The sequence below is a fragment of the Rhinoraja longicauda genome, chromosome 1 (assembly GCF_053455715.1).
Source record: "Rhinoraja longicauda isolate Sanriku21f chromosome 1, sRhiLon1.1, whole genome shotgun sequence".
NCBI lineage: Eukaryota > Metazoa > Chordata > Chondrichthyes > Rajiformes > Arhynchobatidae > Rhinoraja > Rhinoraja longicauda.
The window spans coordinates 128,115,201-128,141,945 of record NC_135953.1 but is presented as its reverse complement, the minus strand read 5'-3'; the positions used below and the strand labels follow the sequence as shown (position 1 = coordinate 128,141,945).

At 43.5% G+C, this 26,745-nt stretch overlaps 1 protein-coding gene and 1 long non-coding RNA gene across 3 annotated transcripts in view; one reads left to right on the top strand and one right to left on the bottom strand.

Moving 5' to 3' along the window:
• Positions 1-26,745, bottom strand: part of LOC144597306 (uncharacterized) — an 81,171-nt gene that overhangs the window by 12,458 nt on the left and 41,968 nt on the right. The window contains exons 2-3 of one of the 2 annotated variants that reach the window (XR_013547732.1): positions 7,813-7,895; positions 1,633-1,728 (exon numbers count right to left, since the gene is read on the bottom strand). This is a non-coding gene — a long non-coding RNA (uncharacterized LOC144597306). The remainder of the gene's footprint in view (positions 1-1,632; positions 1,729-7,812; positions 7,896-26,745) is intronic. The other variant, XR_013547731.1, reaches the window with a different exon arrangement.
• On the top strand, positions 13,409-17,257 carry LOC144600716 (interleukin-8-like). The gene is made up of 3 exons (XM_078412632.1): positions 13,409-13,517; positions 15,827-15,959; positions 16,329-17,257. Exons 1-3 carry the CDS (start codon positions 13,454-13,456, stop codon positions 16,429-16,431), a joined length of 300 nt encoding a protein of 99 aa, XP_078268758.1. The 5' UTR covers positions 13,409-13,453; the 3' UTR covers positions 16,432-17,257.

Sequence of the window (26,745 nt, the reverse complement as noted above, 5' to 3'; positions counted from 1 at the left end):
AATGCATTCTACAGTGCACCTGGAGAGGTTGGTGAAGGTTGTTGTTGACATGCTGAACTTCCGAAGCCTTCTAAGGAAGTAGAGACATTGACGTGCTTTCTTGACTATTGTTTTGATGGGACTGGTCCTGGGCTAATTGCTAATGATATATGTACTTGAAGCTTTTGACCATCTCTACCTTGGCATCATCAATGTATGCAAGGATGCGTGTTACACATGCAAACAAAGAGGCCTGCTCAGGATAACAGATTGAGAGGATTTGGGGCCTCAATACTGAGGATGCTGGCCTGAGAGAAGACATTGTTGTGGTTTGTTTGTAGAAACAAGAAATTGCAGATGCTGGTTTACACAAAAGGACACAAAGTGCCGGAGTAACTCGATGGGTCAGGCAACATCTCTCCAGAACGTATAGGTGATGTTCCAGGGGAACTCAGAGGTGCTGCAGCCATGGCCATTTTCAAGACAGGAAACTAAAGAGTCTCTCTGCTCTTGGCCACGGGGCAGAACCATGCCAGAATCTTTTCCAACCACCCCTTGTGCAGTATGCAGAAAATTCAGCACAGTGTGCAAAAACAGCATGAATTTGCAGCACTCACCCACTAGATGACACTAAGAACTGCAGAAAAAGTTAGCGTTTGTGTGGACCATCCATAGAGTCATAAAGAGATACAGCACAGTAACAGATCCTTCATCCACCCAGGTACACACCGACCGTCAATCACCTATTTACATTAATCCTGTAATAATTTCATTTTTTATTCTCGCTGCATTCCCATTGTTCCCCCAGATTTTAGTCCTCACCTTTGCATGAGGAGCAAATGAAAGTGACCAGTTAAGCTCCCAACTCACACATCTTTAGGATGTGGAAGGGATCCAAAGTGCCCAGGGCAAAGCCAACACAGTAATGGGGATAATGTGCAAATTCCACACAGAGAGCACCCAAGCTCATGAATAACCCAGACCTCTGGTGCTGTGAGGCAGCACTTCTAAAGGCTGTGCCACTGAGCCAACCGAATTAATTAAAGTACAATAGTGCAATATCTTAATTTCCTTTTTTTTAATGGCCTTTCAGAAAATGATGATTCATTTTTATAAATGTGGTCTCATTCCTTCAGTTTTAACAGTTAGAAATTTTAAGAGGATATTAAAAAATGACTAGTTTTTCAATTTATCTTTATTTTCTTTCCTTCTTTTTTAATCCTTTATCCTTTTAATTCCATCCTTTCTTTCTTTCCTCTGTACCTGATTTGACAATTAACCACCCATTTTAGCCAACATTTCCATGTTCAGATTTACCTGCATCAAAGAGATCCTTCAGGTTGATTGCTGGTGAAGATACTTTGGCGTCTATTCATGTAGGTGCGAGATTTCGTACAGAGGTACATGTTAAATCACAAGTCCATTGTCAAAATTAATTTAAATCCTATTAGCATGTTTGATGGCTTTCTCTGCCAACAATGAGCAAGGACTGGTCTGAAGAAGGGTCTCGACCCAAAACCACCCTTTCCTTCTCTCCAGAGATGCTGCCTGTCCAGCTGAGTTACCCCAGCATTTTGTGTCTATCTATGATTGTGCATTAAAAAACATCTCCAAATAGAAAATGCTTTACATCCAAATTTGCAAATGTAGTACCTCTCCAATGCAACCTCTTCATTATTTTTCAATTACTTCCGAAGATAATGCCACCAAATTGAAAAATGCAAAGTTCAAATAGCGAATTTTGAACATCTGGAAGAAATGATTAGATAGTAAGTCAGAGCAATAGTTATTTGATTAATGTAAATCCAGTACTTTCAAGAGTGTAGATAAGGCAGTTTTAGCATTTTGCAATAGAGCATCATTCATTGAAGCAAAGTAGAATTGCTGTTGCATTAGCTAGATTACCGCATAAAGGCTTAAAAGGGTAGTGAATGCACAACACATACTGCACTTTGTAGACAAGAACATCTTGGTCACAATCATAGTGATTGCTCAAGATACTCAGCAAGGTGTGCTCCTGAAAGGCTGGACTAGTGTGCAACAGAATCCCAATGCAGACATACAGACTTTATACAATTGACTAAGTTTGTTTGAAGTGGGGACAACAAGTTGTTTTTACAAATCTTCTCACAAACCAGGTCACAAATGAACTACATTCAGAAGCAGAATATACTGCCACTGTCAAAATGAAAGCAACTGCCAGGTGTTCTGTATATTGGGAGACAAGACACACTTATGAGCAAGTTTGCCATAGGTTCAGCTGGAAAAGAGAGATAGGAGTGGGCTAAAGTCCGGCAAATGATTGGTGGTGGCAGGTGAGGAAAGATGATATAACATAACAGAACTTTATTGTCATTCGGTATAAATACCGAACGAAATTTCAGAAGTCACAAGACACAGCAAAAAAAGAAAAGAACACAGGACACACGACCCCAACACCAACATCCATCACAGTGACTCCAAACACCCCCTCACTGTGATGGAGGCAACAAAACTTCCACTCTCTTCCCCCCCGCGCCCACGGACAGGCAGCTCGATCCCTACGGAGGCAACCGACACGCACAGCCCCCGCAAGGGGATGGAAGGCCCCGCGGCCGAGCCGCACCGGGCACTGAAACGTCCCGCGGCCGAGCCGCGCCGGCGATGTTAAGTCCAGCGGCCGAGCCGCGCCGGGCGATGGAAGGCACCGCGGCCGCTGCTAAGTCCCGCGGCCAAGCCGCACCGGGCACTGAAACGTCCCGCGGCCAAGCCGCGCCGGCGATGTTAAGTCCAGCGGCCGAGCCGCACCGGGCACTGAAACGTCCCGCGGCCAAGCCGCGCCGGCGATGTTATGTCCCGCAGCCGAGCCGCACCGGGCGATGGAAGGATCCGCGGCCGCGCCGGGCGCTGAACTGTTCCGCGGCCGAGCCGCACCGAGCACTGGGCGATGGAAGGCCCCGCGGCCGAGCCGCACCGAGCACTGAACCGTCCCGCGGCCATACCGGGCGATGGAAGGCCCCGCGGCCGAGCCACGCCGGGCACTGTTAGGTCCCGCGGCCGAGTCGCGCTGGCGATGTTAAGTCCAGCGGCCGAGCTGGAAGGCCCCGCGGGCGATGGAAGGCCCCGCGGCCGAGCTGCGCCCCGGGGAAGAGACCTAATAAAAGAAAGGTTTCCCCCACCCCACCCCACCCCACCCCCCCCACACATACACAGCCAAAAACAGAACAAAAACCATCCCAACACCGACACACACAAAAAAAAGACAAACAGACTGCCAGAGAGCTGCAGCCGTTTGGCGCAGCCACACGTGACCAAGTGATTGGAAGTTGGATGGAGTTGGTGATAAAATCTGGAGTTGAAATGGAGACCAAAGGATGTCAGGTAAGGAAGGAAAAGAGAAGTGAAATTTAAAGTCGGAGGGATGCATGGAAGAGGACAGAAGAAATGGGGAAAACAGAGGACCAATGAGAAGTTTGGGATGGTGAAGGAAAAGGTGATTTGGGTGGTGGGAGAAAGTTTGGAGCCAGGTTTGGAGAAGTTGATTGAGAGACAGCGACAGATGCTGGGAGGGGATAGGTGAAGGCAAAGGGCTGTAGATGGTGGAACCTGATAGGAAAGGAAGGTGAAGCATGGAACCACAGAATGCCGTGGAGGATAAGTCAGTGGATATTTTTGAGGCAGAGATAGATAGATTCTTGATTAGTATGGGTGTCAGAGGCTAGAGGTGTAGCCATGTTACCTATGGTAGTCTGAGTTTGTAGTAAATGTCAGTTGATGGTATGTCTCTTGAGTTGCAGATGGGGATTCCAAGAAAGGGGAGAGAGGTGTCAGAAATGGTCCAAGTGAATATGAGACTGTGTGGAAGTTAGTGGCGAAGTTGAAAAAATTAACAAATTCCACATAAGAGGCTGCACAAAAGTAGTCACTGATGTCGAGGAGCAGGGCGATCAGGAAGGTCTATTCTCACTGGGTTTCCTAAGAATTGAGACAGTTCCATGTTGGTCATTTGCATCCAGATCCCTCAAAAGTAATGAAATCTAGCAGAATTTAAATTGGCCAGACAATGCTGTGTGGACACTGAGGCAAAAGATTAAAATATCACCGCATAACAATTAATTAAGTAGTAAGTCTTGCGTGAAACTTGGATTTTCTTTTCCATTTTGAAAATGTGATGATGACCTGGCGAAGATGTGCCTACAATAGACAACAGACAATAGACAATAGGTGCAGGAGCAGGCCATTCGGCCCTTCGAGCCAGCACCACCATTCAATGTGATCATGGCTGATCATTCTCACTCAGTACCCCGTCCCTGCCTTCTCCCCATACCCCCTGAAAACCTTGACAGATTGGTATATCTGGAAGAGCACATAGAGGAACCTCAGAGAGGGAGAGTGTAGCTCTGATTTCTCCTGCCTACTGTCTAGCCACGTTCAAAAGATTCTCAGGAGACCCATTATAGCATTTGGACATTAAAAGAAAGCTTAAGATGAGAACAATGTAAAGCAAAAATTCTCTTAAATCTTAACATGTAAGTTAAGATATCTGAGTTAATTGAGTTTTGTTATTATTGGGAACAGTGCAATTGCAAGTGAGAGGCTGTTAGTCATATGTGATGTCCTGGTTGCATTTCACACTCCATGTGCAACTCCGAGATCAGCACAACAGTCCTTAAAATGATCAACTGATCGACCAAGCCAAAGTTCATTTGACTTGACCAAAAATTAAGTACTTCTCTTAAATTTCATCCTTGTAAAATGTGGACCATCTTTTATTTTTTGCTTTTTAATTACATGTGGGAAATACTTTGCTCTCGAAATTAATTCATTACTTTGTATACATCAGAACAGTAAGCGCAGTTCTTTACAGAAGACATCCAACAAACAATGTTAACTAATAGGGGCACAGCGGCAAAGCGGTAAAATTGCTGTCTTACAGCGCCAGGGACCAGGATTCCATCCTGACTATGGGTGCTTGTCTGTATGCAGCTTGTAAGTTCTCTCTGTGACCTGCCTGGGTTGCCTCCAGGATCTCCGGTATTCTCCCACACTCCAAAGACGTACAGGTTTGTAGGTTTTAATTAGCTCGGTATAATAGTAAATGTAGTGCGTGGGGATTGCTGGTTGGTGAGGACTCGGTGGGCCGAAGGGCCTGATTCCAAGCTGTATCTCTAAACTAAACTAAACTAATAAAATCCATAATTTGCTGCAAGCTGTTATGCCTTCAGCTTCTGTCTGCCACAAATGAAGGGGCTTCCATGTCAGTTGAAGATTAGAAACATAGAAAATAGGTGCAGGAGTAGGCCATTCGGCCCTTCGAGCCTGCACCGCCATTCAATATGATCATGGCTGATCATCCAATTCAGTATCCCGTACCTGCCTTCTCTCCATACCCCCTGATCCCTTTAGCCACAAGGGCCACATCTAACTCCCTCTTAAATATAGCCAATGAACTGGCCTCAACTACCTTCTGTGGCAGAGAATTCCACAGATTCACACTCTCTCTGTGATTGTCCTCCACTCTGTTTTCGTTTTGTCAGAGAACGTTTTTTTTAGATTTCTAACAAGACTGGATAGACTAGATGCAGTCTGCAGGGCTGGAGAGTACAAAATGAGGGTTTGCAACTTTAGGATATGGGATCTACCATTGAAATCACAAAAAAAATCTTCACCTATTACAGAAGGCAGAGGGGGCCAAATCATTAAAGGATATATTTATTGCACTAAATAGATTTAGGAATATCAGGAGAATGCAGGTATAAGGTAAAGAAGTGGATGATCAGCCATGATGATGTTAAATAGCCTGCTCCTGCTGCTCTTTCCATATTTGTATGCGTCTATATACCTCACACATTGCAAACTTTGTGCTTATTTGTACTATGTGCATGAAAGTATGCATGTGCATGGAAGTACATAATGTGTTATGTTGTGCGCATATCCATTGTGAGGTGCCATTCAGATTTGACAAACAATTTTACGTTATAATTCAATCATGCTATGAAATTCAATTGTTCAATGAAAATCTTGCACTGTGCAATTAAATTTCTAGGACAGCAATGTGGCACTTTCTATCAAAATGGACCATTATATGAGTCACCAGGAGAAAGGACGTAAGTCATTGGATTTTACTTGGTGTTCTAGCTGACCTGCTGGAGGGGTGGGAGGGGGAAATGAGAAATGTTCAGCAACAACTGCTGTAAGAGGCTAGCATTGGAAGGGGAAGTAGAACAGCCTCCTCGTTTCTTTTGGGAAATTAAGAATAAACTGAATGTTAAATCTCTTGAAGGTAAAGCCTTAAATTCAAATTTTCATCACATTCTATCATTTGATATCAACAGATTGATTCTTATGTAGGTAAACGGAATCTCTTCCTTTACAAAGCTGAAAGCTACGATCTTCCAATCAAGGGCTGGAAAGGGCCTGTCACCTCCTGCAGGTAAAGATTCATAGAGATGAAGACCGTTCTTACCTGTAAACTTATTATCTCAAGATAGTAAGATATCTTAACTTATTATCTCGGTAGTGATCACATAGAAACATAGAAACATAGAAAATAGGTGCAGGAGTAAGCCATTCGGCCCTTCGAGCCTGCACCGCCATTCAATATGATCATGGCTGATCATCCAACTCAGTATCCCGTACCTGCCTTCTCTTCATACCCCCTGATCCCTTTAGCCACAAGGGCCACATCTAACTCCCTCTTAAATATAGCCAATCAACTGGCCTCAACTACCTTCTGTGGCAGAGAATTCCACAGATTCACCACTCTCTGTGTGAATAAAAACTTTCTCATCTCGGTCCTAAAAGACTTCCCCCTTATCCTTAAACTGTGACCCCTTGTTCTGGACCTTAAACTGTGACCCCCTTGTTCTGGATCACAGATACTATTGCACCACTACTACTGCACTAAGCAGGTATTATTGCAATGTTAAACACCATTTAGACAGGATAGGATAGGTTTAGAGGGATATGGCCCAAAAGCAGGCAGGTGGGACTAGTGCAGATGGAGCCTGTTGGTCGGTGAGGGCAAGTTGGGCTGAAGGGCCTATTTCCACACTCTATGATAGCTTCATCACCTTTGCTCTGGATAGAGAGAAGGCATGTGGATTTGTGATGGTTACAGCTTCCTTTAGATTCAGTAAGTAATTGACTGTGTTCTTCTGGTGTTTTGCAACACTGAAGCTCCTTATGAACCACGAAAAATGATGCTCAAATATTCACTTGATGTCAGAATAAACTCAAAAACATCCATATAGTTATTGACAAACACTATGGAAACTTGCATGATGCATTCGTTCTGAGGCAACTGCATTGGATGGATACGTTGTTCTTTGGAGACAAAAGCTATCCTCTCTACCTCTGTCTCTTCACATCAGTCTTTTAGAAGGATGAGAGGGGATCTTATCAAAACATATAAGATTATTAAGGGGTTGGACACATTAGAGGCAAGAAACATGTTCCCAATGTTGGGGGAGTCCAGAACCAGGGGCCACAGTTTGAGAATAAGGGGTAGGCCATTTAGAACAGAGATGAGGAAAATCTTTTTCAGTCAGAGAGTTGTGAATCTGTGGAATTCTCTGCCTCAGAGGGCAGTGGAGGCCAATTCTCTGAATACATTCAAGAAAGAGCTAGATAGAGCTGTTAAGGATAACAGAGTATGGGGAGAAAGCGGGAACGGGGTACTGATTGAGAATGATCAGCCATGATCACATTGAATGGCGGTGCTGGCTCGAAGGGCCGAATGGCCTACTCCTGCACCTATTGTCTATTGTCTATTGTCTAGTACAGAAGTCACAATGGAAAACAATGATATAACTGCAGCCATGGGACCAAGTGGAGTTAAATGAATATTGTTACCAGAGTCTTCAAGATGCATTTTCACTTCCTCGACCTCTTGGGAAACGTCCTGAAATGCATCTAAGGATGGTCTCACATTCCATCTGTGTATGATATGTGCAACATCACAATCAATCACAATCATAATCACAATAATGCTTTATTAGCCAAGTATGTTTTGCAACATATGAGGAACTTCATTTGCCATGCAGTCATAACAATAAACAGCAACGGGACACACAAAACACATTTTAACATGAACATCCACCACAGTGACTCCTCCACATTCCTCACTGTGATGGAAGGCGATAAAGTCCAATCTCTCCCCTCTTTGTTCTCCAGCGGTCGGGGGCCTCTAACCTTCCGTTGACGGGTCGACCTTGACTCCCGTAGCCGGCGGTGGGCCTTCCTCATCGGGGCGATCAAGCTCCTGCATCAGGGGGAGGGGGGGGATCTCAGCCCCCCCCCCCCCACCGCTCCCCCTGCGCCGGCAATCTACCCCGAGATGGGGCTTATCGAACCTTGTGCAGCTTTGGAGCTCCCGACCGATCTCAACCCGAGACTGCGAGCTCCTTGATGTTAAATCTGGAGCTTCCTTTCACAATGCAAAGATTCAACTGTTTTTCTGCTATTTTAACACCCATGTGATGGACTACATCGTCGTCATTCTCACCTGGATACACATTCTCCATATCCAATATCCTCAACTGTTCACTGTATCAGAACTGTGTTATTAGGTTAATGGCTCCCAGTTGGCCGTCTTACTGGCAGTAGATGGGAATTCAATGAAAATTGAAGACTTCCATTACAGTAATATGGAATATGAAATGAATGTGACAAGTAGGATTACTGTAGACAGGTACGATGGTCCACATAGGAATAGTGGACTGAAGGGCTCATTTATGTTTTGTACAACTCTCTGATTAACATGACAAATAAGCAGATAATACTGACTCTGATCCTATATTTGTTGGCATGGATCTGGTGGTTTCTAGATGTTTAAAGATAGAATACTTTGATTTAGATAAGCTGTTATTGCCTGGTTTCAGGCTATCAATTCTAATTAGTAATGTTTAGATCATGCATTGTTTTATGTCTGGCCTTTAAATTGCAAATTAGAAAAACTGCATTGATTTTGTGTTGGTGGCAATATGTCTGATTTCAGGGGCAAAATCAAAATGTTTTCGATTATTTAAGACAAATCGGCAGTTTATTTGATTTAAAGAGAATATTAATGGCATTTAGATTATAAAAATATGCACCTATAAATAAATCAAATAACTCAGGTTATCTCAGTGAAACATTCTGCAATATTACAATGCAGATTTTAGTTCATGTTTCTATGGAAACTGCCCACATTGTTCAGGTTTTGATATTTCCAAAAAACATGGGCATCACTGTATGTTAATTTGCATTTAAAATCCCAAGTCATATCATCTCACACCAAAAAACATAATTATGATGCTGCTTCATGATTAAATCTTAACAATGCACACTTCATGAAAAAAACTGTTTTATTTACTCATATACACTAATGAAAATGGACAGAAGAATGAATGGAAAATGAAATAGATAGTAGAACGTAAGTAAATAATATAAAAGAGGAGGAGAAGGTCAATTGGCCTCTTGTAATGTAAGGGTTAAATGGACTATGTCAGCTAAAATGTTGTCAGCTAAATTAACAGCCCAGCATTTCAAAACCTGCTTAGGAAAACAAGTAGATGATTTCAAAGAATGCCTGGGCTAATTCAAAGGGACCAGTATATCATGAGGACATGTGCAAGGTTACTGAGATAAGCTTTGCTTTCCCAGAGACATCCGAGACTAGCCCGGTGTCCAATCGGACACATAATCCACATCATTATAATATCAAGGAGGATAGCTGGTTTGACACATAATCACGTTGTTCTTAGTGATAAAAATTATTATATAAATACATACTTCTACCATGAGAGCATGAGCTCCATCTGCAGGGAGAGAAAAGAGCTTCACCAAAGAGAGAGAGAGAGGGAGAGAGAGAGAGGGAGAGAGAGAGGGAGAGAGAGAGAGGGAGAGAGAGAGGGAGGGAGAGAGGGAGGGAGAGAGAGAGAGAGAGAGAGAGAGAGAGAGAGAGAGAGAGAGAGAGAGAGAGAGAGAGAGAGAGAGAGAGAGAGAGGGAGAGAGAGAGAGAGAGACTTGTTATTTTGCATTGTTACTTTATTGATAGCTGATAGTTTTTCTGTGTTTTACTTGTAGTTTGCTTTCATAAATAGTTATTTGTGCTCTTCAGCATGTGCTTTCTCCATTCCTTGATCCAAATCCTTGAATCCTGCATATATTTTGTTACACCTCTCGAGCCAGTTCTGCCAATCCATTAAATCATGGCTAATCCAATCCAATCATGACCTCTAAATTCATTCTTCTCTCTCTCCTCATATCCTTTGTAGTTCAAATATCTATTCATCACTGCTAGGAATGTATTCAGTGGCTCCTCACCCACAGTCTTCCCAAAAAAAACAAATAACTCATAACCCTCTGACACTGAAATATCTCCTCATCTTTGCCTTGTGGGCAAAGCTTTAATCCGAGCCTGGTCCTAGATACCCTCATTCTCGCAAGCTGCCTGTCAATCCCTCTCAGAATTTTCTATCAAAAAGGTGATAGAATGATCACATCCCATTCTTCTAAATTCTAATTAATATAAATCCAATCTAATCTTCATAAGATCTTGCAGCACCTGAGATCCAGGCTCGATCCTGACTACGGGTGCTGTCTGTACGGAGTTTGGATGTTCTTTCACGTGGGTTTTCTCTGGGTTTCCTCCCACACTCCAAAGTCGTACAGGTTTACAGGTTAATTGGCTTCAGTAAAATTGTGCATTGTCCCCTGGTGTGCAGGATGCTGCTAGCATACGGGCGATCACTGTTTGATGCGGACTCGGTAGGCCTAAAGGCCTGTTTCTGCACTGTGTCTCTCACGTCTGAAGTGAAGTGAAAGCCTAAACCCTTTCAATAGAGTGAATTATCTCTCTACTACTTCCAATGCAAGTAAATATGATGACAAAGTGGATTCTCAACAATGTCATGTAAAGTTGCATGGTGGTGATTGTTTTAGGTTCCTCCCTCACTGTAATCCCATGGTTATCTATCATTATTTGGATTTTTTTTCTCTTCCACCATAAAAACTGAGCCAAAATAATCTTTGTTATTTCTCTGCTTCCCATTATTAATTTCCTGCTCTCATCTCTTACTTTGGCATTCCACTTCCATTCTATATACCTGCAGAAGATCTTGTTGTTGGTTTATATATTATTTGCTCTTTTATTATCTAACCCTATCTTTTCACTCTAAACATGTTATTTTTCTAGTTCTTTGTTGGTTTCTAAATATTTCTTCTCCTTTGTTCACTTGTATATTTAAATAAACATGAAGCTTGCAAACCAGAAGGATTGATAGTCTTTCCTGAGTTAGTTGCTCTCATACAGGCAAACAAGTCAGGATGTGAACGAAGGAACTGCAGATGCTTGTTTACACGAAAGATAGACACAAAGTCCTGGTGTAACTAAATGGGTCAGGCAGCATCTCTGGAGAAAAGGTCATCAGGTCTTGACACAACAAATTGAACAGAATGGCACTGGCTCTCTTGTGTCGAGGCGAAGCAGAACTGCAGATGCTGCTTTACACTGAAAAAAGACACAAAAAGCTGAACTAACTCAGCGAGCCAGGCAGCATCTCTGGAGAAAATGAATAGGTGGCATTTTGGGTCAGACTGAAGAATGGTCTCGATCCGAAATGCTACCTATTCCTATTCTCCCATTAGGTTCTAATCAATTTTTTTCCTGAATGTATAAAGGATAAAACTGGGCAGAATATTCTAAATACAGTCTGATTAGCAGTTTGGCTTGACAATAATTGTCACACCTTGTGACAGCCTAATACCATTTATTGGATTATTATTTTTATTATTATTGTGATGCCAATGAATTCATGTTGATCTCTGCTCCCAAATCTGGCTGACTTTCATTCAGAATGTAATTCCTTTTTCAAACCTCAACACTTGTCACTGATATCAGACACAAAGTTCTGGAGTAACTCAGCGGGTCAGGGAGCATCTCTGGAGAACATGGATAGGTAACGTTCGGGTTGGGCTCCTTCTTCAGTCTGATGAAGGGTCCCAACCCAAAATGTCACCTATCGATGTTCTCCCAAAAATGCTGCCAGATCCACTGAGTTATTCCAGCATTTTGTGTCTAATTTTTGTAAACAGCATCTGCACTTTTTATCCATTTCTCTGATACCAAATTCCATTTAGGGGTGGCATAGTGGTGCATCGGTAGAGTTGCTGCCTTGCAGCACCAGAGGCAAAATCCTGACAGCGGGTGCTATCTGTATGGAGTTTGTACGTTCTCTTTGTGACCGTGTGGGTTTTCTCCACGGGCTCCGGTTTCTTCCCACACTCCAAAAATGTACAGGTTTATAGGTTAATTGGCTTCAGTAAGCTGCAAAAATTGTCCATAGTGCGTGTAGGTTAATGTACAGGTAATCGCCGGTTGATGTTGACTCAATGGGCCACAAGGCCTCTATCCGCGCTGTGGCTCTAAAGTTGAAAGTTAAGTATAAAGTCTACCATTCTACAGACCTTACTCCCTTTTGTTGTTATCCTTTATGCTGTGTATACAGGGGAAACCAAAGCATGGCCTTCCTGACTGCCAATGCATACATTTACGCGTTTGTGCATTCATACTATTGTTCATGATTCTGGTGTCCAGGCATATGAAACATAGAAACATAGAAAATAGGTGCAGGAGTAGGCCATTCGGCCCTTCGAGCCTGCACCGCCATGCAATATGATCATGGCTGATCATCCAACTCAGTATCCCGTACCTGCCTTCTCTCCATACCCCCTGATCCCTTTAGCCACAAGGGCCACATCTAACTCCCTCTTAAATATAGCCAATGAACTGGCCTCAACTACCTTCTGTGGCAGAGAATTCCACAGATTCACCACTCTCTGTGTGAAAAAAAACTTTCTCATCTTGGTCCTAAAAGACTTCCCCCTTATCCTTAAACTGTGACCCCTTGTTCTGGACTTCCCCAACATCGGGAACAATCTTCCTGCATCTAGCCTGTTCAACCCCTTAAGAATTTTGTAAGTTTCTATAAGATCCCCCCTCAATCTTCTAAATTCCAGCGAGTACAAGCCGAGTCTATCCAGTCTTTCTCCATATGAAAGTCCTGCCATCCCAGGAATCAATCTGGTGAACCTTCTCTGTACTCCCTCTATGGCAAGAATGTCTTTCCTCAGATTAGGAGACCAAAACTGTACGCAATACTCCAGGTGTGGTCTCACCAATGCCCTGTACAATTGCAGCAGAACCTCCCTGCTCCTATACTCAAATCCCCTCGACAGGAAAAAAAGAAAAAAGTAGAAGGTCCTATCCTACAAAGAATTAACAATATCACAACTTTGACATTATCTGCAAATTTCGACAACACTTCATCGGATGTTTTATTTTTTCTAACATCCTGTTGATTAGTTTTTCTGCTGCAACAGGGTGATTGCAACATTTTATTTTACCCCCACCCCCAACTCCACCAAATTTGGTTAGAAACACTGGTCTTAAACTGAAGCAGATCCAACTGCAGAACCAGAGAGAAGTGTCAGGGAGCACTGGAATCCGAGAATGAACTGTGGTGCCACAGTCGCAATTCTGCTGCTGTTTGGATATTGTGCGACTTTCTCTCAGGGTAAGTGAAGCATCTTGCACTTTTGCAGCTTACTATCTTCCTGAAGTGTCATCTTGGCCGAGAAGCAACACATTTCTTTCTGATCTGGCAGGTAGCGATTTCAAGTCCCTGGATGTGAGGACATCATTTAGCCTAAGAAGATAACTGCAGATGCTGGTACAAATCAAAGGGTTTTATTCACAAAATGCTGGAGTAACTCAGCAGGTCAGGCAGCATCTCGGGAGAGAAGGAATGGGTGACGTTTCGGTCGACCCGAAACGTCACCCATTCCTTCTCTCCCGAGATGCTGCCTGACCTGCTGAGTTACTCCAGTATTTTGTGAGGACATCATTTAACCTATTGGTTTAGTACAGTACTGTTGAGCTATGTTCCTACAACTATCAAAAACATGAACAACCCTAATCGTACCTGAACAACAGAACAGTATAAACCACCACCTGGACTTTTTTATTCCTCTCATTGTGTTTTGCACAAATGCCCTGTTTTTATTTGCAATCATTTCTTTTTTTCTTACTGTAGAATTTTAAGTGCAATTTATGAATAATTTATATACTTGCCTGTGTCTGAGTCCATGTGCCTACGATACTGCTGCAAGCATGATTTTCCTCGTACCTGTAACTCAGTGCACTTAATATAAATTCCGCTTGACTTGACTTGAGTGCTGCACATTAGCAGGTGTTTCAAGATCCAGGGAGACGGCAAATAAGTGACAGATGCAATGATTATTTTATGCATGGAATTGATACTGTACTGGGATTGAATGTCCACGAGACTGGTGAAAGAAGAGCCAATCAGAATATTAAATAGTCGGATAGATCAGCATTTGAGGGAAAGTAATTGATCGGTGTGAGAGATGGGGAGGAAAGAAACTGAGTGGATGCCCCTGTGGGAAGCCAGTACTAATTCATTTGGCTGATTGGCATCATTTAAAGAGATAGATTTCATTTTATAAACAGACCATTGGCTAAATAACTTTAGAAACAAGGATCTGCAGGTGCTGGTTTACAAAAATATATACAAAGTGCTGGAGTGACTCAGCAGGATGAGGCAACATCTCTGGAGAACATGGATATGTGATGTTTTAGGTTCTTGACCCGAAGATAGGTCCTGACCCTGAAATGTCACTTATCCATGGTCTCCTAAGATGCTGTCTGTCCTAGCCTGTCCCGGCTGACTCTTCCACAGCAACTAGACAATAGACAATAGGTGCAGGAGTAGGCCATTCGGCCCTTCGAGCCAGCACTGCCATTCAATGTGATCATAGCTGATCATTCTCAATCAGTACCCTGTTCCTGCTTTCTCCCCATACCCCCTGACTCCGCTATCCTTAAGAGCTCTATCTCGCTCTCTCTTGAATGTATTCAGAGAATTGGCCTCCACTGCCCTCTGAGGCACAGAATTCCACAGATTCACAACTCTCTGACTAAAAAAGTTTTTCCTCATCTCTGTTCTAAATGGCCTACCCCTTATTCTTAAACTGTGGCCCCTGATTCTGGACTCCCCAACATTTGGAACATGTTTCCTGCCTCTAACATGTCCAATCCCTTAATAATCTTATACGTTTCGATAAGATCCCCTCTCATCCTTCTAAATTCCAGTGTATACAAACCTAGTCGCTCCAGTCTTTCAACATACGACAGTCCCGCCATTCCGGGAATTAACCTAGTAAACCTACGCTGCACGCCCTCAATAGCAAGAATATCCTTCCTCAAATTTGGAGACCAAAACTGCACACAGTACAAACTACTAGAGTAAAGGACAATTGGACATGTTGTTTTCAGGATGAGATATTAAACAAAGTCTTCTCAGGCACATATAAAAGGTTGTATGTCACTCATTAAAAAAAAGAATTGTCTTTGTGTCCTGAACAAAATTTATGCTCAAGCAAGATATTTAAAAATCAGATAATCTTGTCATTTAAATTATTTCATGCTGTACATAAAACAGCTGTGTAATAAAGCACAAATTGATATCCTTAGGTTTATCGAAAGGTAAAGTTAAAATAGAAGAAGAAAGGACGTGCCATCTCTCTCAGGCTATTTCAAACAAACTGGGTTTTTTACCTGATTGATTTGTACTGGCACTGCGGTCAACTGCAGTGACTAATCCAAAAGTTTAACATAGGAATCAAAATTTAAGGACAAAAAGACATTAAATGCATTGTGATCCCAATAATGAAGTCTCTGCTTCCAAGTTTCAAGTAATGTAACAAAATTATAATTAATTCTCATGGCACATCACATGTATACAAATACTGTTTAAACCACCATTAAGAGAATGTTTTTTACAACATTTAATTCATTTTGCAGTTGTTCCTGTAGATGAAGATGAGGATGCACGATGTCGGTGTCCTGCCTATGAAAAGGCCAAGATAAATGGGGGTTCCATAACACAAATTGATATATTTCCCAGTGGTGCACGTTGCCCAAAAACAGAAATCATGTAAGAGTTGATGATGTACTTAAACTTGTTACTTATATTTCCATAGTGGTTTTGCTGATCATTTGGAGAAATTGTGTAAATGCATTTATATGGGGATCACAACATGCTGGAGTAACTCAGCTGGTCAGGCAGCATCTCAGGAGAGAAGATATGGGTGACGTTTCGGATCAAGACCCTTCTTCAGTTGAGTCTCGACCCATTTATATGGGCAGATCATTTATATGGGCAGATCATTTGCAAAGGTAGAAAGGACAATTAGGAGAATTCTTACAGAAGGCTAATCCCATAGTTCTTAAATAAGCCCATGGCAATGTAAATGTAAAATTTCAAGTTATCAAAAAGATATAAAATGTCCCCTTTCTGTTTCAGAGCATGGTTTAATCCAGGATGCAATCCAGAGCAAGTCTGTGTGGAGAGGACAGCTCCTTGGCTAAAGACATTCATTGAAAAGTTATTGGCAAATACAAAGTAAAGGAAATAAAGAACTTCATTTGCTGAAATTGTGAAATGTTCTTTTTGCTACAACGTCACTGTAAAATGATTTTAATTCTGGAAACATGATTGTACCTCCAATATAAGTGTTTCATTTCATTAACCAGCTTTCTAAAATTAATTAAAAATAGGTAATGGGGACATAAGGAATTGCACATGCTGGAGTAACTCATGACATTGGGTCAGGAAAGTCAGGGTCGCCTCCCAAATCAATGGCTATCCATTTCCTCCACAGATGTTGCCTGACCTGCTGAGTTACTCCAGCACTGTGTGTTTTAATCAAGATTCCAGTTACTGCAGCTCCTTGTGTTTCGATATTGTTTATCTGACAGTTTATGGCAATAGAAAAATATACTTATTTCACCATAGGGCCAATAAAAGATCATTTCCATCCAATCTGCAAAGAAGTGTTTATTCTGCTTGGTTCTCTGCCTCTTTATTAATTCCACAAGCACGCTCTCAATGCACCTGCCACAGGAATCACTATCCTGATAATAATCACACAATGATGCCACAATTTTGCGGTTGCAGCTCCTAGACTGTGGAACAGCATCCCTCTCCCCATCAGAACTGCCCCCTCCATCGACTCCTTTAAGTCCCGGCTCAAAACCTATTTCTACTCCCTAGCGTTTGAGGCTCATTGAGGAGGCGCTGTGAACTGTTTGCATGCTACTGTATGTTTCATTTTTTTCTTATTTTAATTAGTACCTAATCAGATGTACAGCACTTTGGTCAACGTGGGTTGTTTTTAAATGTGCTATACAAATAAAATTGACTTGACTTGACTTGACAATGAAAAATTGTAAACATGAAATATTTCAATAAACTGCTTTTCGCTCCAACAATTTTACTGTGGACATCGTTCTACTGATTGGCTTCATTTAAAGAGAGAGATTTGATTTTATAAACAGACCATTGGCTAAATAACCTTAGAAACAAGAAACTGCAGGTGCTGGTTTACAAAAATATATACAAAGTGCTGGAGTGACTCAGCAGGATGAGGCAACATCTCTGGAGAACATGGATAGGCGAGTGGTACAAAGAGTGAAATGGAATGTGTGACGATGTTGTGGCTGTGATGGAAAGAGCAGAGAGGTGATTCAACAGGTAGTGTGCCTTGGTGACCACCCATCTGGTGGATCCAATATCCAGCATCTTGATTTATTCACAAAATGCTGGAGTAACTCAGCAGGTCAGGCAGCATCTCGGGAGAGAAGGAATGGGTGACGTTTCGGGTCGAGACCCTTCTTCAGACTGATGTCAGGGGGGGCGGGACAAAGGAAGGATATAGGTGGAGACAGGAAAATAGAGGGAGATCTGGGAAGGAGGAGGGGAAGGGAGGGACAGAGGAACTATCTAAAGTTGGAGAAGTCGATGTTCATACCGCCGGGCTGCAAACTGCCCAGGCGAAATATGAGGTGCTGTTCCTCCAATTTCCGGTGGGCCCCACTATGGCACTGGAGGGGGCCCATGACAGAAAGGTCAGACTGGGAATGGGAGGGGGAGTTGAAGTGCTCGGCCACCGGGAGATCAGTTTGGTTAATGCGGACCGAGCGCAGGTGTTCAGCGAAGCGATCGCCGAGCCGTCGCTTGGTTTCGCCGATGTAGATGTCCAGCATCTTGAAGTACTTTGAGAGGCTGGTGGTGTGTACACTCGCTCCAGCCTCCCACACAGCCTTGATCCACTGCAAATCGCCAACTACCTGCAACAGGTCAATGCCATCTCCCTCGCCCTACACTCTTCACTGCAACATGTAGATAACAAAGACACCTACATCGAAGGACTAATTGTTGAGCATAGCTCTGCCTTCAACACCATAATTCCATCCAAATTCATCCCAAAACTGCTGGACTGGAATCAGCACCTTCCTCGGCAACTGGATCCTTGGCCTCCTCACTCTGAGCTTAAGAGCTCTTAAGGATAGCGGAGTCAGGGGGTATGGGGAGAAGGCAGGAACGGGGTACTGATTGAGAATGATCAGCCGTGATCACATTGAATGGCGGTGCTGGCTCTAAGGGCCGAATGGCCTCCTCCTGCACCTATTGTCTATTTTCTATTGTCTATTCTCTGGACTGCTCAGGAAGGATAGGCAACAAAACATCCTCCCCCCTAATTCTCCACTCCAGTGCCTTGCAAGAATATGTTCTAAGCCCCTTAATATACTCCATATACTTTCACAATTGTGCAGCCAAACTCTGCTACAACTCCATTTATACTTAACTGAAAAGGACTTACAACACCTTTGTTGGGACAAAGTAATTCACATGGATGGTCTGAAAGCTTCCAGAGTCAGATGCAGCAGACACTTAAACGAGTGTTGTGAGGGTTGATTCTCTGAGTACACAAACAGGGTCTTGGATTCATGCAGTTATACCGTGCATGCACAGAAACAAGCCCTTCGGCCCTACTTGCCCCTGCTGACCACGCTGCCCCATCTACACTCGTCCCATCTGCCCATGCTTGGCCCATATCTCTCCAAACCTGTCGCAGGACCCAGGAGAGTCAGGCCATGTAGTGTTGGAGTCCGCAGTGTGGAGGCGGTGGGCCTGGTGCTGAGCCGGGAACTCAGGCGAGGCAGTGGGCGGTGGAGAGGCGAGGGTCGGTGGAGGCCCACGGGGGGGGAAGGCTGGAGTAAAGGTGCAGGTCAGCGGCTGGAGCATCTGTGGCCCAGGTCAGCGGATGAACCAGGGAGACGGTGAGAATGGCGGCAGCAACGGCGGTGGTCTTGGGGAGGCAGTGATGGTCGGTGGCACCAGTTCCGGTGGTCCGAGCCTGGGATAGGCCAGGTCAGAGAGGGGGTGGATGTTATAAAGCACAAATATAAAGCGCATAATACAAATTATAAAGCACAATTGCATATCCCATGGTATGTACATAATGAGGTCACCGCTTCCAAGTTACATGTATTGTTGAAGAGATAGAACTAAATGCTCATTAATTCTAAAGCACATCACATGTACATGACTATTACGTAAACCGCCCTGAAAGGAACGATTTTTTCTAACATCTATTACAATTTGCAGCTGCTCCTGCAGATGAAGATGAGGACGCATGCCGTCATGTCAATGAAAGGAGAATGTTACCCAGGAATTAAAAAAATAGATTGATATCTTTCCCAGTAGCAGGAGATGCGAAAGGACAGAAATCATGTAAGAACTGATGACATACTGAAACTTTTCACGTTTATATTTCCATTGTGGTTTTTGTGATCATTTGGTGAAATTACATGGGCAGGCCATCTGCAAAGGTAGAAAGAGCAATCGGGAGAATTCTGACAGAAAGTGAACCAGTCAGAGCCCGAGTATACTCCGGTCAGAATGTTGGCATCTCAGTGCCACCCCTAAGTATTCGCGTTGTGGCTTAGTGTCGTTTTATGGCTGTGAGATGAGTCATCCTTGACCTGGCATAAAAAACCAAGAGATAGACGCAAAATAAAAATAAAGAGGGAAGAAGCGTGGACATTATTACCTTCCATCACAGTGAGGAATGTGGGGAATCTGCTGTGGTGGATGTTTCTGTTAACTTTTATATAGTTGTGTGTCTTGTTGCTTTTTTTAGTATGGCTGTATGGTAATCGAGTTTCACTGTACCTTAATTGGTACACGTGACAATAAACTATCTTTGAACCTTTGAAACTGCTGGAGTAACTCAGCGGGACAGGCAGCATCTCCGGAGAGGAGGAATGGGTGACGTTTCGGGTCAAGACCCTTCTTCAGACAGTCTGAAGTTCCTTCCTGCACATAAAAAAACCAGCACAGGGTGGCCCAATAGTGAAAATAAATCTTGGCAGTGAACAGTTAATCTCATACTTCTTAAATGGAAAATCATGGCAATTTAAACATAAAACCTCAAGTTAACAAAGAGACTTAAAATCTCCCAATAAAACCTCAAGTTAACAAAGAGACTTAAAATCTCCCATTTTTGTTTCCTTGACTAAAGAAATTTATTTTGTCAACTTAAAGGTTCTTCTAGATATTCTTGATATTTCTTCCCATTCACTGGGGGAAATCTGTGCACATTCACCTTATCTCTGTCCCTAGATGATTGGTCACCACTCAGTCTTTCTGCTCCGTAATAAAGTCCTAGCCTGCCCAAACTCTCGCTATAACTCAGGCCCTTGAGTCTTGGCAACATTCTTGTACATGTTTTGTGCATTCTTTCCAGCTTAATAATAATAATAATAATGCATTACATTTATATAGCGCTTTTCAAACACTCAAAGACGCTTTACAGGGATTACTAGAACATAGAGAAGTAAATAAATAGATAAATAAGTAAACGAACAGAAAAAGGAGACAGAAGGTGAGGTGACGGTCAGTGGTTGAAGGCAGTGCTGAACAGGTGAGACTTCAGTGATGTTTTGAATGTGGTGAGTGAGGAGCAGTCTCTGACGGTTTGGGGTAGTGAGTTCCATAGGGTGAGAGCAGCGATGGAGAAAGCCCTGTCCCCCCAGGATCTGAGTTTGGTCCGGATGGGGGGGGACAGGAGATTGGCAGCAGCAGAGCGGAGGGTGCAGGTGGGAATGTGCCTGTGGAGGAGGTCAGTCAGGTAGGATGGGGCCAGGTTATGGAGGGCTTTGTAGGTCATGAGGAGGATTTTGTACTGGATTCTCTGGGGGATGGGGAGCCAGTGGAGCTTGTAAAGGACGGGAGTGATATGGTCACGGATCGGGGAGTGGGTGAGTAGACGGGCAGCGGAGTTTTGAATGTATTGAAGTTTACTGATGATTTTTGAGGGTGAGCCATAGAGGAGGCTGTTGCAGTAGTCCAGACGGGAGGTGATGAAGGCGTGGATGAGGGTTTCTGCAGCTGTGGAGGAGAGGGATGGACGGAGACGGGCGATGTTTTTGAGGTGGAAGAAGGCTGTCTTTGTGATGTGTTTGATGTGTTTGTCGAAGGAGAGGGTTTGATCAAAGATGATTCCAAGATTCCGGATGTGAGGGGAGGTGGATACTGGGAGACCATCAATATTGAGGATGAAGTTTTGGGTGGATTTGGTGAGCGTTTTTGGACCAATGATGATGATTTCAGATTTGTTGCAGTTGAGTTTGAGGAAATTTGATTGAAGCCAAGATTTTATTTCAGTGATGCAGTTTGTCAGTGTAGAGTATGTGGTAGTGGAGATTGACTTGGTGGAGATGAGGAGCTGGATATCATCGGCGAAGCAGTGGAAGTTGAGACCATGACGGCGGATTAATTGACCAAGGGGGAACAGGTAGCTTAATGACATCTTTCCTATGGAAAGGTGACTAAAACTGTATACCATACTCCAAGTGCAGTTTCACCAACGTCTTGTACAACTGCACATACTTTCCAAAATGGGCCTGCAGTTGACCATTACTTCTGGGCGATTTTCTGTAACTTCTCACTTGTTGACAGACACTAAATATTTGTTTAAATTCTCTGTAATGTCATTATTTCTCAACACAGTTTCTTTTGTCTCAGTCTATGAGGAAATCATATTGTGCTTTTTTCACTTCGTAAATATAATAAAAATCTTTACTGTTTTTTTTAAATTTTATGTTTCTTACAAGATTAACCATTCTGCCTTCTATTTCCTTATCAATTTCTTGACAGTTTCTCTGTTGAAATCCTGAATGTTCGCACCTTTTGGCTGATTCATCATTCTGACCGCATAGCATGACTTTTCTCCTGTTGTGTGTTATAAGACACTAATAATGCTATACAGCACAGAAACAGAGTCCACGGCAATCATCAAACACTTTTTTTCCTATTTCTGCACAAATCCCACTGCACACTGCTCCCTAATTATGCCCGCCCCCTCCCCCCCCCCCCCCCCCCCCCCCACTTCAACTCCCATCACCCTCTTATAACAAATGGAATAAACTATACTTCTACTGCAGATGATCTGTGTGTGCATAGGATAAGCAACCCTGGGAACATCACTGTTTATTGCAATGATATCAATTGTGGATGATCAGCCATGATCACAATGAATGGTGCTGCTGGCTCAAAAGGCCAAATGGCCTCCTCCTGCACCTACTTTCTATGTTTCTATGTTTCTATCATGACCTTTCCAGCTGAATATTTTTTCAGTTAAGTGGAGCACCACAAAGCAGCAGAGGAACCTGGTGCACTTTGTTAGCCATAGTCAATTTAAAAAACGGTATTAATTTGAAACCTGCTGAGTGGAGGCCAATGAAAGGCTCTAGATTTGTTTGGACAGAGATTCTAAGTAAGCTACGCCAGGGGAACATTCAGGTGACTGAACTATGCAACTGAGAGCCATTCGGTCTGAAGAAGGGTCTTGACCCGAAACGTCACCCATTTCTTCTCTTCAGAGATGCCGGCTGTCCCGCTGAGTTACTCCAGCATTTTGTGTTTATCTTCGGTGATCGGCGATGTTTGTCACTGCAAACAACACCAGGGAATTTCTCAATCATCCATCATACATTAAGTTTTGGAGAGGAAAATCATTATGATGCTGCAAATTCAGAGGTTTCTTCAAAAATTCTCTCAGTAATTTAATTATTAAAAGCAATCTGTGAGTTGCTATTTTGGAAATGTCCAGGGGAGTATTTTGGAAATGTACATGTGCATGAAGCACAAAGGCTTGCTGATCCAATGACAAGGAGGCCCTGGATCACTGGAGTCCAACTCTCGTGAATGCTTCACACACACATATGTACCATGGACACACACACACACACACCATCTCCATTTGTTTCTCTTTCTCACTCAGAAAATGTATTCTGACAACAGAGCCACACACACACTCTCTCCCCGTCTAAGAATAGAAAACTCATTAGACATTGCACCCAAATACGCACACATGATTTGCCTAGACCTATTTTCTTGCAACCCTCCCCTCACACCTGAACCCACTCTGCTTCAATGCTCCCTCCTCAGTCTCCCTATCACTGACCCTTCCCTTTCAGTTTCACCCTCTCCACCCTTCTTCACTTACCTCCCTTTACCCTGTACTCTGCCTCTCCACTCCCCCACTTTGTCCTGCACCCATCCTAATCTCCCCCACCTTCTGACCACCAGCCATTCACTCTCTCTCCTGAGGCAGATCACCCTCGAGCACGGCCCCTCACACCCTTCAATGCTCCTGCTGGCTCGTCTTCCCCAGCCCCTGTTCCTCCCCAGAAATCCAGGAGTGGCAATCTCCGAAGACCTCATCCCGAGCCACTAACCTGTCAAATGTCCCCCAGAAAACCATGAAAGAATCTGCAGCCAGACTCTCATTTGTTGTCTGACATCTACAGATCGTAAGCACGTTGGTGGACCTGTTGATTGAAAGATCCAACATGTAAATGGGCCCTTCAGCCCCACATGCCCACACCCACGAACAACTATTCGATCGCATTGGTTCCATATTACCACACATTCACATCCATTTCCTGCGCACTAGGGCAATGTCAGCTAACCTACAAACCTGCATATCTTTGGGATGTGTGAGGAAACTTGAACACCCAGAAGAAATCCACGTACTCCCAGGGAGAATGTACAAACTCCACACAGACAGCACCCGAGGTCAGGATCAAACTCGGGTACCTGGTGTTGTGAGGCAGCAGTTGTACCAACTGCGCCACCGTGCCGCCACTAATCCCAGTGGCATCTTCCCAGCCATTGGAAATGAATTCATCGAGGTGGAATGGAATTCACATGTACAATTACCCAGACTCTGTGGGCCTCAGTTTCATGGCTGTCTTCATGCCTATGGGACCACCTGCATTGTCGTTTAACCATGACTCCAAAAGACAATTTAATGTAACTTTATCATTAAGAAATCAGTCAATTAATTACCCCAAATTTAAAAAGTGTTTGATACACTTACTCTCAAACCATTTTTGTGTAGATTTTGATGAACTGGGGAGCTATGAATATAACCTCATGATTTATTAAATTGTCATAGAGTCAAGAGTGGAGAGAGAGTCGAGTGTCATAGAAACATAGAAACATAGAAAACAGGTGCAGGAGGAGGCCATTTGGCCCTTCAAGCAAGCACCGCCATTCATTGTGATCATGGCTGATCATCCACAATCAGTAACCTGTGCCTGCCTTCTCCCCATATCCCTTGATTCCACTGGCTCCTAGAGCTCTATCTAACTCTCTTTTAAATTATCCAGTGAATTGACTTCCACTGCCTTTTGTGGCAGAGAATTCCACAAATTCACAACTCTCTCGATTAAAAAGGTTCTTTTCACCTCAGTTTTAAATGGCCTCCCCTTTATTCTTAGACTGTGGCCCCTGGTCTCCCCCAACATTGGGAACGTTTTTATCATATCATCATATATATACAGCCGGAAACAGGCCTTTTCGGCCCTCCAAGTCCGTGCCGCCCAGCGATCCCCGCACATTAACACTATCTTACACCCACTAGGGACAATTTTTACATTTACCCAGCCAATTAACCTACATACCTGTACGTCTTTGGAGTGTGGGAGGAAACCGAAGATCTCGGAGAAAACCCACGCAGGTCACGGGGAGAACGTACAAACTCCTTACAGTGCAGCACCCGTAATCAGGATCGAACCTGAGTCTGCTGCATTCGCTGTAAAGCAGCAACTCTACCGCTGCGCTACCGTGCCGCATCTAGTTTGTCCAGTCCTTTTATAATTTTATATGTCTCTATAAGATCCCCTCTCATCCTTCTAAACGCCAGTGAATACACGCCCAGTCTTTCCAATCTTTCCTCATAGGACAATCCCTCCATCCCAGGGATTAACCTTGTGAACCTACGTAGCACTGCCTCAATAGCAAGGACGTCCTTCCTCAAATTAGGAGATCAAAACTGCACACAATACTCCATATGTGGTCTCACCAGGGCCCTATACAACTGCAGAAGGACCTCTTTACACCTATATTCAAATCCTCTCGTTATGAAGGCCATGCCATTAGCTTTCTTCACTGCCTGCTGTACCTGCACGCTTACTTTCAGTGACTGGTGTACAAGGACACCAAGGTCTCGTTGCACTTCCCCTTTACCTAATCTGCACCTTTGAGATAAAAATCTGCCTCCTTGTTTTTGACGCCAAAATGGATAACCTCACATTTATCTACATTATGTAGATAATGCATCTGCCCACATCTGCCATGCATCTGCCCACTCATTCAACCTATCCGTCACCCTGCCACCCAGCTTTGTGTCATCTGCAAACTTGCTAGTGTTACTTCTAATTCCATCATCCAAATCATTAATATATATTGTAAATAGTTGCGGCCCCAGCATCGAGCCTTGTGGCACTCCACTCGCCACTGCCTGCCATTCTGAAAATAACCCGTTTATTTCTACACTTTGTTTCCTGTCTGCCAACCAATTCTCTATCCATGTCAATACCCTACCCCCAATACCATGTGCTCTAATTTTGCTCACCAACCTGCTGTGTGGCACCTTATCAAAGGCTTTCTGAAAGTCTAGATACACTACATTCACTGGCTCTCCTTTATCCATTTTACTTGTCACATCCTCAAAAAATTTCAAGAGTGTTTTATTGTTAAATGCCCCGAAACAGAACAATGACATTCTTTGTCTGAGGTCTGACAGTCTGAAGAAGGGTCTCTACCCAAAGGCTCACCCGTTCCTTCTCTCCAGAGATGCTGCCTGTCCTGCTGAGTTACTCGAGCATTGTGTGTCTATCTTTGGTTTAAACCAGCATCTGCTGTTCCTTCCTACACAATGACCTCCTTCTTGCAACAGCACAGCAAGCATGAAAACATAATACAAAAACAAAACCCAAAGTCCCTCGTGCGATCAAGGCAGTTTGTACTCCAGAATTCAGTTGGAGTTCATGGTATTCAATAGCCAGGGTGGTTGGGATGAAGCTGTTCCTGAACCTGGACATTATAGATTACTTCCCAATGGCAGGACTGAAATGAGATCCAGGCCAGGGTGGTGCAGCGCCTCCTGTAGATGCCTTAGATGATGGGGAGGTCAGTACCCTTGATAAACTGGGCCACTCTTTGTCATCTTTGTCCCGAGTGTTCGAGTTGCCAAACTAGGCCATTGTGAAATCGTTGATTTCCTCCACCATTGACACATCGATGAAGACAGATTTATGGATCCTGAGTTTTCATCTTCCAAAGACAACAATCAGTTTCATGGTTTTACAAAATGTTGAGAGGCTTGTATACGCTGGAATTTAGAAGGATGAGAGAGGTTCTTATTGAAACATATAAGATTATGAAGGGATTGGACACGTTAGAGGCAGGAAACATGTTCCCAATGTTGGGTGTAGTCCAGAACCAGGGGCCACAGTTTAAGAATAAGGGGTAGGCCATTTACAACGGAAATGAGGAAAAACTTTTTTCTGTCAGAGAGTTGTAG